General features: G+C 39.7%; 1 protein-coding gene and 1 long non-coding RNA gene across 3 annotated transcripts in view; both read left to right on the top strand.

Moving 5' to 3' along the window:
* The window catches only part of TTC39C (tetratricopeptide repeat domain 39C), a 43,392-nt gene extending 29,494 nt beyond the window's left edge, over positions 1-13,898 (top strand). For both annotated transcript variants that reach the window (XM_083517771.1, XM_083517770.1), the window contains exons 6-14: positions 1,215-1,383; positions 2,412-2,505; positions 3,787-3,894; positions 4,462-4,571; positions 6,697-6,820; positions 9,261-9,358; positions 9,581-9,685; positions 11,651-11,689; positions 11,977-13,898. In XM_083517771.1, coding sequence (XP_083373897.1) covers positions 1,351-1,383; positions 2,412-2,505; positions 3,787-3,894; positions 4,462-4,571; positions 6,697-6,820; positions 9,261-9,358; positions 9,581-9,685; positions 11,651-11,689; positions 11,977-12,066 — 801 coding nt within the window. In that variant the 5' untranslated portion in view covers positions 1,215-1,350 and the 3' untranslated portion in view covers positions 12,067-13,898. The remainder of the gene's footprint in view (positions 1-1,214; positions 1,384-2,411; positions 2,506-3,786; positions 3,895-4,461; positions 4,572-6,696; positions 6,821-9,260; positions 9,359-9,580; positions 9,686-11,650; positions 11,690-11,976) is intronic.
* Positions 4,578-5,589, top strand: LOC310713543. The gene is made up of 2 exons (XR_014529327.1): positions 4,578-4,730; positions 4,799-5,589. It is a non-coding gene; the product is annotated as an uncharacterized lncRNA (long non-coding RNA).
* Positions 13,899-18,188: the final 4,290 nt, after the last annotated feature.

Here is an 18,188-nt window from a genome sequence, read left to right as displayed (position 1 = left end):
TGCTTACAAATTCAAACAACCTATATAAATGCTGATTGAAATAAACAGCTCTTAAGGCAATAATAATTTGGCACTTTTAAAACTGGTTTTCAGTAATGTTGTATAGAATTTCTTATTTGTGTCTCTGTGTCCTTGTATGATTCTGTGTATTCCAATGATGGACCACATTTCTTAAAAGCCCTGAGTGGTCTGTGACCAACATGTAGAACTCCTCCATTCAGGCTTCTCCATCCAGCTCAGTGGAGGGAATAGTTATGCCCAATCCATAGCCTCCTTTTGCATGTAATAGCCCTGTGGCAAGGACCCTCTGGTTCTCCACAGTTGCAAGAAGTATTTGGCTTGAGGTGAAATACTGTGAATGCAGCCTCCATCCAGTGAAGCTATTGGAAAGATTCGAATGATATTAATAAATTATATACCACTTTTACCTTTTGTAGAAACATATTTTTTTTGTTAAGGATTTAGCTGGTGTTGACTTGTGCCTGCAAAGTTGGGTTAATGTTGGTTTTTATTTTGCATGGCAGCTATTTGTTTTCATTTAAGAATTCTGGTTTAACATGTTAATTCCAATTGCAGTCTGTAATTCATATTTTTTTAATACTACGTTAGGGTTCTGGATTGAGAAATACTGTGTGTACTCACTTCAATAAAAGTAGAGCTTTGTATGTGCAAAGAGATGCATGCTGAGGGCTACCTCTTCCTCTGAAATGAAAGCCCCATAATGCAGGGGTGCTGAGCTGTTTCCTTCTTGTAGTATAGTGTTAATTACATGTTGTGTGCACAAGTGGTCTTCGACTGGAACCCTAGACATCTCTGGCACAGCTGGAGGAATAAGTTGGGCATAGCCTGAGGTGTTCTGAATCTTTTACTGTAGCTGATTGTGTGGTGAATTGCAAACTGGTTTTAAGTATGTAGCTGGGTGGAGGGAATGTTTGCTTGTTCTGTTGCATAATGAATGACAACACAAATGCACACTTCTGTCCTACCCTGTGTGTGTGATGCTGTAGGATTGTGACCTTGCTTAGAAGCATAAAAAGACAACCCGCCTTACTAAAGGCAATGTCTCCTCTTGCTGTGATTAAGGTTTAAATTAAGGTATTGGCATAATGTTGGCCTGGCACAGGAGAGAGAGAGAGAGAAAATCTTTTGTCAGTATCTCCTCATTATAGAACCAGCTAGCATCATGATTTTTGTGTGTGTGCGTGTCTTTTCAGATTAGCCTTGCTGTGGTACCACACTGTGGTTCGTCCTTTTTTTGCTTTGGATGGCAGTGACACCAAAGCAGGATTGCAAGAGGCTAAAGACATTCTCCAGAAAAAAGAAGCTGCTTATCCAAACTCATCTCTCTTTATGTTCTTCAAGGGAAGAATACAGCGTCTAGAGGTACTGATAGACTTCTCTGTATGACTGTAATTTTGCAAGATTTGTTGAGTCAAAACCATTTCAATAACAGAGTGTCAATGCAGTTGGCCTATCCATAATATAGTCAAGAGGACAGGGATTGGGGGAGCGTTCTATTTAGCATGAAACATGGCACCCTGGACTCTTAAAAAAAGAAAAATAAACTGAAAAGCAAGTTTCTAGAGGTCATGGGTGCGGAGAATATCTCCAAAATGTGTTGGCAGTTATAGATGTCAAAACAGAGGTTTTCCTTTGGCAAAAGGGTGACATTTTTCATATCTGGCTGCTGCTCCGCTGGTAGCATTAATTCCTGTCAATCCAGTGTCTTCCTGACCCCTTGTGGGAGAAGAAGTGAACTGTTCTGAAATTGTACATGGCTAGCTAAAATGGTGGCAGCACAACAGTGGCCTTATTCATGTGCAGTGTTAAACCATACTTCAACCATGGTTTAATGAGAACCAGAGTCTGCCAGTGAAAGCTCCTCATTTGTGCCTGCCTTGCTCTTACTCAGTTCCCGTTTTGCCATGCCAGGAGGAAGAAAAACAGAAGGCTGGCTTAGTATTATGTGTAAACCAGTGCTTGTGGTTTGTTTCTCTCTAAACAAAGCAACAAACAAACTCTTTGGAGAGAAATGAACCAACAAACCTTTGTTACAGCTATGGGTTAATGAGAGGAGAACTTAACCTGGTTCATATGGCATACTAAGTCAAACCTTGGCTTAACTCAGTACATTGCAGCAGCTAAAATGACCAGGGAACAGCAAAGTTGCCGTCAGCTCCTGTCCAGCAGACCATACATTTATGTAATCTTGCTAAGCCAAGTTAGTGTGTCCTGTGAACCAGGCCTGATTTGAGTAGCCAGCTGATGTTTGGGCTGCAGGCTTGCAGTAAAATCACACCATACCATCCTTGCTTCCAAACTCTGCTGGAGGGCTTGGAATTGTAATGATAGAACTGGTATTTATTCATATTTGCATTTTGATAATAGTATTTCTCTCTCTCTCTCCTTAGTGTCAAATCAACAGTGCCTTGACCTCCTTTCATACTGCTTTGGAACTGGCAACTGATCAGAGAGAGATTCAGCATGTCTGTCTATATGAAATTGGTATATAATAATACTAATGTATTTTCTTATTGCTACTGTGTTTAATCACTGCTACTAGTGCTTGAATGAGCAATATTGAGTTGTGTTGTCGTTGTTTAGTCCTTTAGTCGTGTCCGACTCTTCGTGACCCCATGGACCAGAGCACGCCAGGCACTTCTGTCGTCCACTGCCTCCCGCAGTTTGGTCAAACTCATGCTGGTAGCTTTGAGAACACTGTCCAACCATCTTGTCCTCTGTCGTCCCCTCCTCCTTGTGCCCTTCATCTTTCCCAACATCAGGGTCTTTTCCAGGGAGTCTTCTCTTCTCATGAGGTGGCCAAAGTATTGGAGCCTCAGCTTCAAGATCTGTCCTTCTAGTGAGCACTCAGGGCTGATTTCCTTAAGAATGGATAGGTTTGATCTTCTTGCAGTCCATGGGACTCTCAAGAGTCCCATAATCCAAAAGCATGAATTCTTCGGCGATCAGCCTTCTTTATGGTCCAGTGGTTTCTTTATGAGCTGTGTTAGTAAATTATATAATCATGATCATTTGTTGGTCAACAGACAAAGGGTAAAATTAAGTTTACCACACTTAATTGTCCATTGATGCATAAGGATTACTTGAGCTACATGCTCATTGCCTTTATTAACACACACCTAAAAAGTTACATTGATAATGTTCAACCTGTGTCTGTGGAGTGAATGCATGTCTTGCTTACTGTCAAGAAAGTGCAGCATTAGTAAACCAAAACTACACTTCTTCTCCCCATATACACACATTTTGAAAGCATGTTAATAGCTGTGTTTACTCTTCAGATTCTAGTTTTTATTCAGTGACTTCCTACAGAAGACTGTGTTTCTGATATAATTAAAGGCACCATGGCTTCTAAATGAAGACAAAGCAATGCATTTTTGTTTCACCCATTCTTTGAAACTGTAACATCTCCTAACCTTTGTGGACTTCCTTCAGACAGAAAACAAGCAGGTTTTACTTGAAGCAGTGTGATGGGCAACTTGCTGCCAGAAAAGCTGCCTGCTTACAGAAACTCCAGTCCATTTCTGCAATGGCTGTTGACACCCATAACCCTTGTGCTCTCATGTGCAGTGAGGGATCAGGACTCACTCAGTCCTGCATCAGTGGCAGATTCTATTTCCTCCAGATATATATATTCTCTCTCCCTCTCTCTCCCTCTCTCTCTCTCTCTCTCTCTCTCTCTCTCTCTCTCTCGTGTGTGTGTGCTTATTCCGTGTATGAACCGTTTCTTTTCAGTGTGTTTTAAAAATATTTTGCTTGTTCTTACAGGCTGGTGCAGCATGATAGAAATGAACTTCAAGGATGCATTTGAATCCTTTGAGCGTCTTAAAAATGAATCAAGATGGTCCCAATGCTACTATGCCTATTTGACAGCAGGGAAGTATCATTACATGAATAGGAGTGTGTGGGGTGTGTGTGTGTGTGTGTGTGTGTGTGTGTGTGTTGAATTTGTTGATCATTATATGGCAGTAGCCTATCTCTGCAAGAAAACTACCCACAACTTACATTTTTCCTTTTCTAGGTTATGTATTGTAAATAAACCTTAGATTTACAGCTTCACAAATCACAACATTAATGTAACAGTGATGTGTATTTATATATTTTTAATTAATGTTAATTAGATGAAATGTGAGCATGCAATATTCTTCCTTCATGATATCCTCTATCTGCATTTGTTTGTATCTCATTATTATTTATGTATGAAGCACCTAAGGTTTTCTAGGTGCTGTACAAATATCAAAAGCAACATAGAACCTGCCTGTAGGCATATAATCTCATAGGTATCCTACATAAAGATGGAGCAAGGAAAGAAAAACAAGCAAATTCAGGCATCAGTTAGTCATTAAACATTTAAGAAATTTTATGAATATGTGGAATGGCAGCTGAAAATGTTTTTTGCCCTAAGATAACTAGAATAAACTTTTGGTGTGTGCTTTATTACAGTGTGTCAAGGTGCCACCGGTGATGTGAATGGAGCTCAGAATGTGTTCAAAGAAGTCCAGAAGCTTTTTAAAAGAAAAAACAATCAAATTGAGCAGTTTTCGGTCAAAAAGGTCTGATGAGCATAGGCTGAGTTGATTTGGTGGTGGTGGTGGTGGTAGCAATCTAAGCTGAATCTTTTAAAATCTTTTCTGAACAACGCAGTTTAAATACTGATGTTTACTGACCCTGTTAAAATAAGTATGTCAGGACCTGTCACGAGAAGCATGTGTGTTTCAGGCTGGGACATCTCTCCCCCCCTCCCCCGCCCCGATTTGAACCCCTCTCAACTTAGGAACAGACCATGAGTTTCATGAGATCAGCACTAGAGAATGATTCAATGCTGTGATGGTTTGTACATTATTTTCTCCTTATGGAGAGAGTGCACATAATTTTAGTGAGAATCTTAATTTTGTATGCTTCTTCTACCAGATACAGGAATACTTCTGTAAATGGAAACTGGTAGTGGAAGAATTCCACTGGAAAAGCTAAACCATGTCTGTCTTAATGGGAAAGCAAAATAATATTATAGTGCATGTGACATTCTAAAAAGAAAAATAGACAATCCAATTTTTTACTATGTTCGTGCCGTTTTCCTTGTTCAGTTACTGTGCTGCTAGTGTCTGTAGAATGATCCTATTAAGGTTAGTGCTGTAAGAACATTTTAAAATCTCTGTATGGCATTTGTTTTATGTCTTGGCTTAAAGCAGTGTCAACAGCGTTCAAAACTCCCATTGTTCTAGGAACATTTTGGGACTGGGAATTTCATTAGCACAAGCAATTTCTGAGCAGTACTGCACCTAAAATTTCTGATTTAAACTGCCGCTGCTGATGCTGAGGGCATGGGAGGAGAAATTTCTGCCTGCTCAACTTCCAAGAAATCACTGCAGCATCAAGCAAGCTGATAGGTTCTGCCTCTCAGCTGGCCTTACAGAAAGGCAGTGTTTTGAGGGACCCTCGAATATTAAGGGGGCAGGCAGGGGAAGCATGGCTTTGTGTTTTTTTTCAGTCTTCAGATAAGGACTAGACCATGTGAAAAATGAACATAAGATTTTAGCAACAGTTCATTAATTTTCAGTTTTGTATTGTTATAAAGAAGTGTGCCCAGTCATTCTGTTGTGGCGCACATAACTTGGTTTAATGTGCCATTTAGCTCCTAGTTTTCATATCTCAGCTTCTACCACTGAGTGTCAAACAGTTTAAATTGCCAACAAGCTATCTGGAGAGAAAAAGGCTTCACTTCTTTTATCTGGTCCCTTTTCTTTCTCTCTCCTTTGTCCTCTCTTGCCCTTGAAAACTTTCCCATGTTTGTCCCCTTGCTTTGTTGATACCTGAGATAATACCAGGGGTTTAGATTCCTGGAGGTAGATCTAAATTAGAAGAGGGAACTGTGGGCATGGTGTTGGGCAGTAACCCAAGTGTGTGTTGATGACCTTAAAACCAGTACATTTCTGCTATGGGGGTGGCTTGGTCTGGGTGGACAGGGATGGTTGAATGAGGTTGAAGGATCTAATAAGTGATATGCTATGGATCTCCCCATAGGAGTCTGGGACTTGCCCACAAATTGCCTTTTTCTTAACTAATTGGAAAGAGTCTCTCGTCCTCGCAAGACAAGTTGTGACTCTGATCCAGAAAGTGGGTACATGCCACATAAATGCTCTCCTTTGATGTGAGCTCAGAAATGCTTCGCCAAATTCTTAAGTTAAAGGGAAGTGCCTTTAACTTTAAATCCATGAGATCTGCATCGCATGTATTGGTCTTTATATTTGTTAGTTGCTTTCTACAAAAAAGTCTCAAACAATTTAACAACAGGGTTAAATGCCCAGCTGCACCATGGCCTGTCGTTATTCTGAGCCTTTCAGTACTAGAGGGGAATGTTTTGGAAGAGTGGGACTTAAAAATGTGCGCTCTGCGAGCCCCAAACAGTACTACAAAGTTCCTGTTCTAGACTGGCTGAAGACCTGAACAGCACACACTTTGTAGTATTTAGGGGTACACTGGAGCATTATGTTGTGGCACATGATTCTTTACGCTGACATTTCAGTCTTTAGAGGTTTGCTGTTTTTCTGGCTGAATGTTAAAAATATCCTTCAGCTTGTCCAGTTGTATAACTTTAAAGGTTGCATTTTGAAAACATGTTGAAAACTTCTTGCCCTTGGCTTAGATGGAAATTAAAATAAACCAATTTATTGTTTTCAGGCAGATAGATTTAGGAAGCAGAAACCAACCAAGCAACTCTGTATACTGGCATCCATTGAAGTATTGTATTTATGGAAAGCTCTTCCAAACTGCTCCTTCCCAAACCTACAGCACATGAGTCAAGGTACAAGATGTGATGTCTGTTTCTTTTTATTGTTGTTTTCTGCACAAACTGTTTCTTTTACAAACCCTCACTTTTCTGTCGCTAATACTTGCAGTTTGTGCCAATTTAAGGCAGAAACTGGCTTACTCATCTAATGATTGATACACTATAAACTCTTGGGCTTTGAATAATAAGCAGTTTGAAGTGGATAATAAACCAGATTGTGGAAATTTGAGTATTGTTCTCCCACCACCGATCAGAACATATTCTTGGCAGTAATGTGAGCCAAAATATAGTGCATGGTAGCTACTGGTTCAGTGTTGTGGTTTGCCATTGTTCCCTTTATTTCTGATGTTCAGGCTGTGAGTACCAGTGCTCACGTAGCTTCCCAAGAGAGAGCTATCAATAGATGCAGGAGTCCAAGGTGATGGGAAGGGGCACACTGAGGCAGTTAGCCACTGCCCATCCAGCTTATGCCACCCCCTCTCCTCTCACTATCTCCCCTCTGTGCACAGCAAAGATTACTTGATATTACATAGATAGGGTTGGCTGTTAGTTGCCCAGTCTGCATCTTCATATATCGCAACTGGTTTCTGAAACAATCTGGTCCTAAACGCTTAACACATTAAAGGTCAGAACCAGCAGTGTAAATAAAGCCTGAAACAGATGGGCAACCAGTAGGGATTGTATAAGACCCAGTCTTCCAGTACCTGATGACAACTGGTAGAAGTTTCCTGAATGTCTAAAGGGAACCCCACATTGTCACGACCTATTCACTTCGAAATTAGGGCATGAACAACTGATGCCAGATCTGTCATCTTCAGGAAGTAGAGACAGGCACAGATGACAAATATTCTTTACTATCTACTCATGTTTTGCCTTAATTTGAAGCACACTTTGTTAGACTGTGGATTTCTGAAGATAAAAAAGCATATTGCTTCAAAGGAAAAACAAAACTATACAGCATTCCTATACAGATGCCTTGTCATGCATCTCTTTATAGTGCCAAGGCTGATCTTAGTGGTGATGTCATTTGTCTCGGGTTGCTGAAAAAGCTATAAGCCTTAGGATAGAAGAGATTCATATTCAAAATGGCAGCTGGCACTCGCTGTGAGCAATTTAGACAAGACTTAAAACACGTTTCTGTATATAAACCGTATATAGCTTCTCAAGGCCTCCTTCTGACTTTTATGACTGTACTTTAGGCCTTGGGAAATTGGCTTTAGGGTTGGAAAAGCCATCCAGAGGTAAAGGCTGCAACTTGTACATATTTCCAGAAGTTCATTTTTCTGTGCCATTTGACTCATACAGAATACAAGGCTGGAAAGCTTGACTTAAACGCATGGTGTGTGTACACTTCTGTGTCCAACGTGTTCCTCCCTGGTTCATGCAAATACAGTCATACCTCAGGTTACAGACGCTTCAGGTTGCGTTTTTTCGGGTTACGGATGCGCCGGAAGTACCGGAACAGGTTATTTCCAGATTTCGGCGGTCATGCATGCACAGAAGCGCTAAATTGCACTTTGCGCATGCACAGAAGCGCCGAATCGCAACCCGCGCGTGCATACACGTGGCGCTGCAGGTTGTGAACGTGCTTCCTGCACAGATCATGTTTGCAACCTGAGCGTCCACTGTAAAGGATTCATATCGCTTTACATTATTCGTTTTTTATCAGTAACTACACAAACCTTTCGTTGCTCCTTTGTTTCTTAACCAATTCTTCGTCAACATAAATTTGCTGCTTCTTTAAACACATTTGGCATTTCCTCCAGCATAAACATAAATGAAAATATTTGTGCAATAGAACAGTATGTTTTAAAGCTATTATAAACATTTTGGTGTTGGTTGAACTATGAGCCAATTCATATATTGTTTCACCTGGCTCTCCTGCATATTTGAATGGCCATGCTGAAGGTTTAGGGGTCAGTCCATCCCCCTAGCTGGCACTGGTGGGGCTTGATGGAGCTATGCAGCCACTACTGCTTCCACAGCCCAGATCGGACCCATTGCCATCCTGCACGAGTAGTAGGGTTGGCACCGGATCCATCTGGTGGTTGTTGATTGAAAGGGGAGAATATTAGCATTTTTTTGTCCAGATGTTGATTGGACTAAAAAGTCTAAAGTGAAGACAGAAGATTAGGGGGTAGGTTTAAAGCAGCCTTCCTCAATCATTTGCCCGCCAGATGTTTTGGACTACAACCCCTATCATCCCTGTCCACTGGCTGATGAGAATTTGAAGTCCCAAACTTATCTGTAGAGCAGCAACTTGGGGAAGATTGATTTTAAAGCTTTTCAAGCAGCTTTCTGTATCTAATTCATTTTTGTTATAATTACGTTGGGTTTCTTGTATACTGCTTAAAGGCAATTGTAATAAAATTGTGTACAAATTGTTGAACTAAATTTAATATTTTTTTATCTAGTTTAAAAACTAAATGCTTCAACCTTTTCTTTTCTGATAAAGCTTGCCATGAAATTGATGATTCCACTGTTGTTGGTTTAAAGAACTTGCTACTTGGGGCCATACACAAATGCTTAGGAAATGCTGAAGATGCTGTTCAGGTATGTTCCTCTTCTAAAGTCCCTGAACTCCTAAGAGCTAGGGAGTTATTCCAAGTTTATTTTTGATTTGATGCATTAACTGGTTCCGAAGCTAACTGGCAAATCAACAGGCCCTGCAGGTGAAGATAGTTGCAAGATATGAGAATATGTTGTCCAGTGTGAAGGTTTCTCTTGTTCTTTGAAATGTCACTGTGTGTTGAATGTGTCAATTTTGTTTTACAGTTCTTTCAACAAGCCCTTAAAGATGAACTGTGCCGCCAAAACAATTTATATATCCAACCCTATGCTTGCTATGAACTTGGCTGTCTCTTGTTAGAAGACCCACAGGTAAACAGTACAGCATACTTTGGAACTGTCTAAAATTTGGTGTGACATTACTGCTTCAAAAGAGAAGTAGAGGAAGGTTGCAAGCAAGCTGGAATGTGCATTTTCTCTTTTTTGGCCTTTCTTAGTGGTTTTATTTTTAACACGTGCTCCTGTGTTCTGGGGAGTTGTATTAATCTTATCCTACCAGTTTACTGATTGCCTAACATAATTGCATCAAGTTTACCAGCAATTTATTGATATGACTCTTGCATTTAATCAGTGCAATAAAATCAGTGGTCCATTTGAAATGTCCATTTATTCAGTCACTGCAGCATTGTTGGTGAAAAATGTTTAAATGTTGTGAAATGATATTGCACTGGTAGTACAGGTGATATTCTCAGATGGAGTCAAATGAATTGCATATGGCATTTCAACATATGATCTAGCTCAGGGGTGGAAAACCTTTTCAGCCTGGCGGGCTAGTTCCTGAACTCCACCATCCCCAGCCACTCTGATGTTGGTCACATGACATCAGCATGGTGTCAGGTGACCCGTTTCCCCTTTTGCAATGAGGCTTGAGTTCAAGTATCACAATAAAAGGTTAAAGAATACTGCATGAGAAGATATCTAAATTGTGTTGCTGGTCTGTATACATGTAGCATTAGCATGTCAGGGACCTGTAGTTGATGCTATGCCAGTATCGTAGGTAGAGCCTAGTGGTCAAATTTTTTAAATTACATACATTGAACCCTTGTTGGGTAAGGGTTCTCCGTCTCCTCTTATTTCCTTTCTTTTGCATGCTCAGCATTACTCTTAAACCAGGCATTAGCTGGTTACGAATGTGGCTTGGAGTCTCTCTTCCTACCCCTACCTTTCCAGCACATTTAGGGTGAAGTGGGAGAGCGGTGGTTAGCATCATGGATGAGATTAGGAGGGAAGGGAAGAGCATCGGTACAGGTAAAGAGAGCGAGGAATGGGTGGCTTGCTGGGTTGCTTAAGCCCTTTTCCAGTAGGGAACACTCTTGAGTAGTCCAAGCATTATTAACATATACTTAATGCCTCCCAACTGTGCGTGGTAAAACTTGTGAAGCTAGTAAGAGTGTAAAGATCTAGGCATGTAAAAATTAGAGATCTTTGTACTCTTTCTCTTCATGCTTCATACACTCAGCCGCCCACGCTTCTCTTCATTGCCATATTTAAAGAGAAGGTCTTAAAATAGCTTTTAATTAATGCTTTTCAGACCTGCCTCTTAATTGCTCTCCAGCAAGACCATGGAAAGGCAGCATGAGCTTGTTTTGAACATGAAAATCAGAGATCCACTGGCACATCGATGATGTATCAGTATTTTGAATTTGCCTTTTTATTTGGATCCTTATATGAAAAGGAGGGGATATACAAGGGCTATGCCCCATTTTTGTATACTTAAAAACACACAATGCATGTGGAAGATGGCCTGCGAGGTTTACTGCTTTCTAGAAGGAGATTTGGGGGGGGGGGAGTCACGTTGCACAAGCAGAAATCCTTGTGCTAATGGGACTCATTAATTGAATATCGCCCACTGTGTGTGCAAATTTGTTCTTCTTTTTAATGTGGAGAGACAGCTGCCAGTTATTTTGAGATACCAAAAAACTTATTGAGTGACGTTATTTATTAAAATTACATATCTAATTTCTGGTAGTTGGCATTTTGCTAGCCAAACTCATTATCAGAATTTGAATTCTCATTAGACCAGTTAAAGAGGGGCATTCAGTGGTGACTAACCAGACCATAGAACAAGTTTCCACTGGTGCAACAAGACGTCCTCTCCTCTCCCCTGCCTACCCCCCAATTTTTCACTGTAGGGTTTGGAAAACCTCCAGAGCAGATTTAAGCAGAGAGTGGAGAAATGGAGAAAGTCCCATAATGTGCCATTGTCTGTCTCCCAAAGTATTATTTTCTTGCATTTGCACACAAATTTAAAAAATGTCATTTTGCTTCCTCCTGCAGACAGTACCAAGAGGCAAAGCATTACTGCTCCAGGCAAAGGTAAAAAAAAAAGTAAATGAATTGAGCATTATTATTATATAGATGGTGTGTCCTTTCCTTCATGATATAGCCTGGCTGGACTTGGAGGGTGGCATTGCTAATAGTAATTGTGGGATGTGAATGGAAACCTCTTATCCTTCCCAGCCTGCATTGCCCTTGAGGGTATTGAGCTATGTCCTATAAACAAATAAATGCCATATTCTGTCCTGCGTAGAAGTTACCATGTTTTTTTGGTAAACCTGAGTGACTTAGGCTAATGTATTCGTTTGTTTGCTTTTTCATTGCAGGAGGAATTCACAGGGTATGATTTTGAGAACAGATTGCATGTCCGCATACATGCAGCGTTAGCCTCTCTAAAAGAAGTGGTGCCCCAGTGATGGGCAGGATGCCTCAACTCTTTCTTCCCCCTGTTTCTGCACTCAGAGCAAAACTGTTAGGAGGACCAGCTTCTCTACTGAAAACAACCACCAGTGCCAGAGACACTTTTTCCACGACATCTAGAGTTGGTGGCAGAAAAACATTGCCATCTTCAATGGTTAAGGGCAAAATTAGCCAAAAAATATTAAGTGTCCTAGGGCCTAATCCAGTAGCAATTTCTCTTGCACAAGTCCTAATTGAGTGAGTGGGAGCTGGAAGTTGCCTAACTTCTGGGATAGGTATGTGAAGGCCTGGGGCGATGGGGACTGGAAAATTGGGTTAGGTCGTGGGGAGGCAGTTGTTACTCAATTATTCCTTCCCCCACCTCCCACTTGTCTTCATATCTCTACTCTGGGATTCTGTGGGGTTTGTGCTAGAGGACTTCTCCAGGTTTGGAAGCCTTTGCTTTTGAGGTGTGTCTTTTTTGTTTGTTCTTAGACAAGTGGAACATATTTAGCTTGTGATTGTACAAAGGAGCCTACAATAAGCACACTTTGACTTCTATAACAACATTGGCTCAGTTTCTGCAAAAAGCTTTTTTCTCTCATTTTGGATAGGTTTATTTGTTCTTTTGAAGAGGAATACCAACTGTTTGTTGAAACAGTACTGTGTAATTAATTGTTTGAAACTGTAAATAGGCAGAAATAGATATTATTTTATTCAGAGGCCAACAAAAACAGAGCGAGCCTGGAAAGAATCAAGCCTGGCTCACTCACAGCACAGCAAACCTGCTCATTTAAGTTGTATTGATAATCCAAATGCATGTGTAACAGAGCCTAACCCTATATTTATGTTAAATTGTGTGAAGATTTAGAAACTTCTATTTTTCAGCCAAATGTTTATTTTTAAACCCTTAATAATTGTGTTGAAGACATTTTTTATCTGTTTTAAATGGTACTGTTGCCTACTAGCTTTGCTGTTAACAAGGTGTTTACAAATTATCACTCATATGTTAAATATAATGGGACTTGCCATGTGGCAGTCCAGACCTATGATGTCACTTATCTTTATTCCAGTTTGTTTTAGTGTTTTATTTTTAACAAGTAAGTGTTTTTTTTTTAAAATCAAAAACAACTCAAACACCAATTTTTGGAATAGCAGTTTTCCTAAATACTTGGGAATTGTGTAACTTTATAGAACTGAAGTACCTTTTTCTTTCAAAGTGGTTAGAGCCTTACTTTCACTCCTGGTATCTAGCTATAAACTTTTATTCTGGCACACTCTGAAAAATGCTTATATTGTTTGTACTTTACCTGACTGACTGGCTCCAACACTTTCTTGGCATATGGAGAGTACAAATTTGTTGGCCCTGATTCAGACCTTGCCATGCTTCTAGTGAACACGTGGAGATAAATATAAGCAGGGGGCTCCACATTTCACCTCCAGCTCTCGCTGATACTCCGTGTGGTGCAGTGCATAAAGAGCATTCCCCAACCTGCATAAGCCTGCTCCCCAAACTGCCAAGTATTGACTGGAGCTGTGGGTTAGATTGCCCCACTCTCCCTTTGGCCAGTAAAAAGCACTTCACGACAGCTGAACCTGCTGCCTTCTAAAAAGAGAAGTTGAATGTTTAAGAGATGTAACTACACCTTTACTTTTTAGTAACACTATATGCTGTGAATATTTCTTTATTATTATTATTATTTATTTATTGCTTTGGATAAGTCCCATTTCTCAATGGATTGACAGCTTATCTGCTTTGGTTTCATTTTGTAGACATGGGATGTTTGCTCTTTTGTTTGCTTAAAATGGCAGGATTTGCCATTCTGTTTCTTGGCTTGGAGATTAAAAATAACCCACAACAAACCTGTTGGGATCCTTGCAGTACATTCCTTGGAAGGGCAAGGGGATTGGGAAATTAGCAGCGCTCAAGCAAGAGATTGCAGTTGCCTTACAACAAGGTTGTTTCACCCTTGGTGGTCATACAGAGAGTCAATGGGTATCAAACACAGCAGCAGCATCCTCATCCCTGCATGGTCATGGGATCTGAGGATAAGCTTTCAATGTTGAGCTCATGAAACAGGAGCAGCCATCCTACAGCTACAAAATTTAACAAAACTTAAAACACGTAGTGGGTTGGGAGCTATGTGCCTGTATGAAAGCATTTTTGACCCCTGATTGCTTATGAATCTCTCTCTCACACAATTTTTCTGCTAGGTTTTTTTTAAATTGGTGCAAGCACTTTACCTTATATGCAGTTTTTCTTTAGACACGAATTAGTAAGTTAAACTAGCTCAGCATCTTAGACTCTTGTACAAGTTAACTGATTTAAGTACACCTGTGCCAGCTTACATGACTTGAGGATTACACACCAATAAATGCCTGAGCAAGGCTATTAAAGTTAGAAGACTTTTGCACTGTCATGATGGGTTCATAGGAGGGGCTCCTCACAAGTGTCTAGATGATAAATAAAACAGTAGTGACCTGACCATGGGCCTATTGCTGTCGCCAGGTCTGTTTTGAGATGTGCTAATCCTGCAAGCAAAGTAATCTCGCCTTGTATGTTGACAGCGGCTCAGTGCCATCCATGTATTTCCCCCACTCCCACCCCTCTCGTGCACACATAGAAGAAACCTCTATCTTGTAAATGTCAAAGGTATTTTTATATTAGATTATGCCAGTGATGAGAATAATCTCAGCTGTATTTTATGTAATTGGAATAAGTTTTTATACGTTATAGCTCGGAGGCATGGTCTAATAGCAATAACAGAGTAAGCATCTCATTGGTTTAATATATATATATATATTATTAAGAATTTACCAGGTCTGGTATATTTTTGTTGTTGTTGATACCTTATTGCATTATGACGTCCTTCAAGTGAATAACTTGAATTTTTACATGTCACTTTAGATTGTTTACTTTGGTGTGCTATAAATGTCTTTAATTTACAGAACCTGTACTTTAAAAAATATTTCTGCTGAGTAAAATTAAGAACAAGATTTGAGGGTTTTCCCTTCTTTGTAATTACCCTTCAGTTAAGTAGCCTTCTAGTGATAAATATGCATAGTTTTTCAAGAATACCTGGATGTTTATCAAAGTGAATGGTGTAACTTATGGCCAAATTTGATGTGGTGCAGGAGACGTGTGGAGGGTTTCCCAATAGTTTTTGTTTAATGCAGTTGTAAGGGCATTTATTTGATCAGAGTTGGAAGGAGGGTGGTGCTTAACCATCTACTGAGCAATACACACAAGCACTTGCGAGAATAAATACTAGGGCCTGTTACCTTTTTCCATTCTGGGCAGAAGGAATTTTGATGAGAGAAAGGATTAAATTCCCCTTCTGCTCTATTCAAATTAGGGTCATATCTAGGCTGGGTCTTTAGGCCTCGTTCTCCTCTGAGGTGGTAGGCCTGTGTTTGGCTTCTTTCAAGAAAGTCTGAGGAAGTGGGCTCACAGGATTAAATGTTCCTCTGTATTTGACAACCACAACACCTCCACATAGAAGACTAGCTTCTCAGGAAAAGAAGTTTCTAACCTAGAATCCTTCTCCCTAACACCTAGTTTTCTGTGTACAGCTCAGATTGGTTTATCACCTCAGTTGAGAAAAAAGGCTGAAATGTTCTGGGCTGCCGCCGGAACCTGAATGTTGTTCTTCATGTTTTAGTTTCTCCAGGTTTTGCAGATTGAATACTTCTACCATATTCAGCTCAGAACTGATTCATACTTGCATAGAAATATCAGCATACAGAATACATGTGCTGATGTTGGTTGAATGGTGAGCATGCACTTAAATTTGCTGGTTTTCCCTAAATATACCTGGTTACAAGGGTGTGTGATTCTTTCCTTTTAGTTTCCCCTGTGTCTACTGTAGGGAAACCCAGCTGTTTAATAGTACTCATGCCACTCAGTTGATGCACTGCCCATGTCTTGTGTAAGCAAAATTCAACCTATGAACTGGGTCTCAGTTGTGGCTTGGACAACAGTATTCCATGTGTGCTGCAAAGACATGTTTCCCATGCAAAATCTGTACTTGTTTACCGTTTTAAAAAAATGTTTTCCTTAAAAGATGTATTCACTTTCCCCCCCTGGAGCCAAACACTTTACGTTCTGCCATTAAACTTTCAATGCTTGTTTCTTATATTTACCACATTGGTTCTTAAATAAAATCTGTAGAACATTTTCCTGACTTGACCTCTGTTTTTTAAATGCCATCCTGTTGAATCCCTCAGCACCTGCATAGATTACATCAGCGGCTTAGCCAGGAGGGTTGCTTGATCAAACAAATGTGAAAGGGACAATTGTTGCACAGCAAATAACAGCAGAGTTAATGCAATAGAGGAGCAATTAATTAAATTGAACAAACTTGGAAAAATCGAAACTAGAAACAGAACTGTTAGAACCTAAGACTAAGGTACTTTCAAAAATGTACAACTTGCTGTTAAAATGGAATACACAAGATGAAACGGTTAAATCAGCTATGATAAAATGGGCACAGGAGATTGGGTACAATATTATGTTTGCTGACTGGGAAAGGTTATGGACCACCGGTGTGAAGTTCACGGCATGTAATGCCTTGAAAGAAAATGTTATGAAAATGATATATAGGTGGTACATGACCCCAGTCAAGCTTGCAAAAATATATCACCTGCCTGATAACAAATGTTGGAAATGTAAGGAAGCTGAAGGAACGTTCTTTCACCTTTGGTGGACCTGCCCTAGGGTTAAGGCCTTCTGGGAAATGATATATAATGAATTGAAATAGGTATTTAAGTATACCTTCTCTAAGAAACCAGAGGCCTTCCTTTTGGGTATTGTTGGTCAGAGGGTGTTAAAGAAGGATCGAACTTTTTTTATGTATGCAACAACAGCAGCAAGAATACTTATCGCAAAACATTGGAAGACCCAAGATTTGCCCACCGTGGAAGAATGGCAGACGCAACTGATAGACTACATGGAACTGGCAGAAATGACTGGCAGAATCCGAGACCTGGGAAAAGAGGCAGTGGAAGAGGACTGGAAGAAGTTTAAGGACTATTTACAAAAACATTGTAAATTGTATGAGTGTTAAGAAGGATGCAGGACTGAAAACAACACGGCACCAGCAATTTAGTTGAAAGAAATATGAGAACAAGTGAGATCAGAGAAATAAGTTAAATTTTGGAATAACATTATGTCTAAACTAGGTATTTAAGTATTGGATAAAAATGTTTAAAGCTGGGGACATAATATTTGAAAATTACAAAATAAGAGTTGAAACAAGGTGATAATTTGCTGTTTATAACTCTATAACTGGGAACGCAGGAATGGGAGATGTGAGGAAGTCCAAAAGTTTAAGAAAAGATGAATGTTGAATATTTGATTTTGTGGTGTCTTTGTTATTATATGTTACTCTTTTTTCTTTTTTTTCTTTTTGTTGTTCTTTGTTTGTTGTATTTGGGTGAGGTTGTTATATGTGTTTGGTGAATTTAATGCTTAAAATCTTTAATAAAATATATTTAAAAAAAAAATAATTAAATTGAACAAACTGTGGAAATCAAAAGAAAATTTATATTGAGTTAATTTTTTGGCTAGCCTAGCTGAGAGGAAATGGAGTGTGCTGGGCTTATAATATGATACAATAATATTTATCAATGAAATTGTACAATTTCACATCTCTCACCTGCGAACCATTACATTGAAAACTGGTTCCCTTCTTTTTCTATTGGAGTGCCAAGACTGCTACAATTAGACTGGAAGCTTTGTAGCATAAGTCACACTCACAATAATTCATGCGGCATAACTTGGATAAATTTTACATGGTATGAACTGGGTATGATTTACATTTGGAAGGGATTTTCCTCTAGATTAAGTTGCCTGGAGGCCTTGGAGTTTGTTTTGTGAGCTGAATTGTGCCACAGGTTGATCTGTGTTGTGCAAGTGGGTGAATGATCTTTGTGTGCTGGGATAAGTTTTGATGGCCTTCTATCTCTTCCAGTGTAATGGTTGCATAAAATCCATTAGACTATGCACAATGTTCGCTACTTCAGTTTGAGAATTTTTCAAAAATCACTTTATTTAGGAATTCATCATCTTTGTTTAGGTGGTCATCTCAGTTGTACAGGTTTAATCTGTAGTACAGACCTGCAGATAGTTCAGTGCTTT

The sequence above is a fragment of the Podarcis liolepis genome, assembly GCF_965112155.1.
Source record: "Podarcis liolepis genome assembly, chromosome: 8".
Lineage (NCBI taxonomy): Eukaryota > Metazoa > Chordata > Lepidosauria > Squamata > Lacertidae > Podarcis > Podarcis liolepis.
Note: the sequence above shows the minus strand (reverse complement) of the source record. Positions and strands in the feature narration are given on the sequence as shown.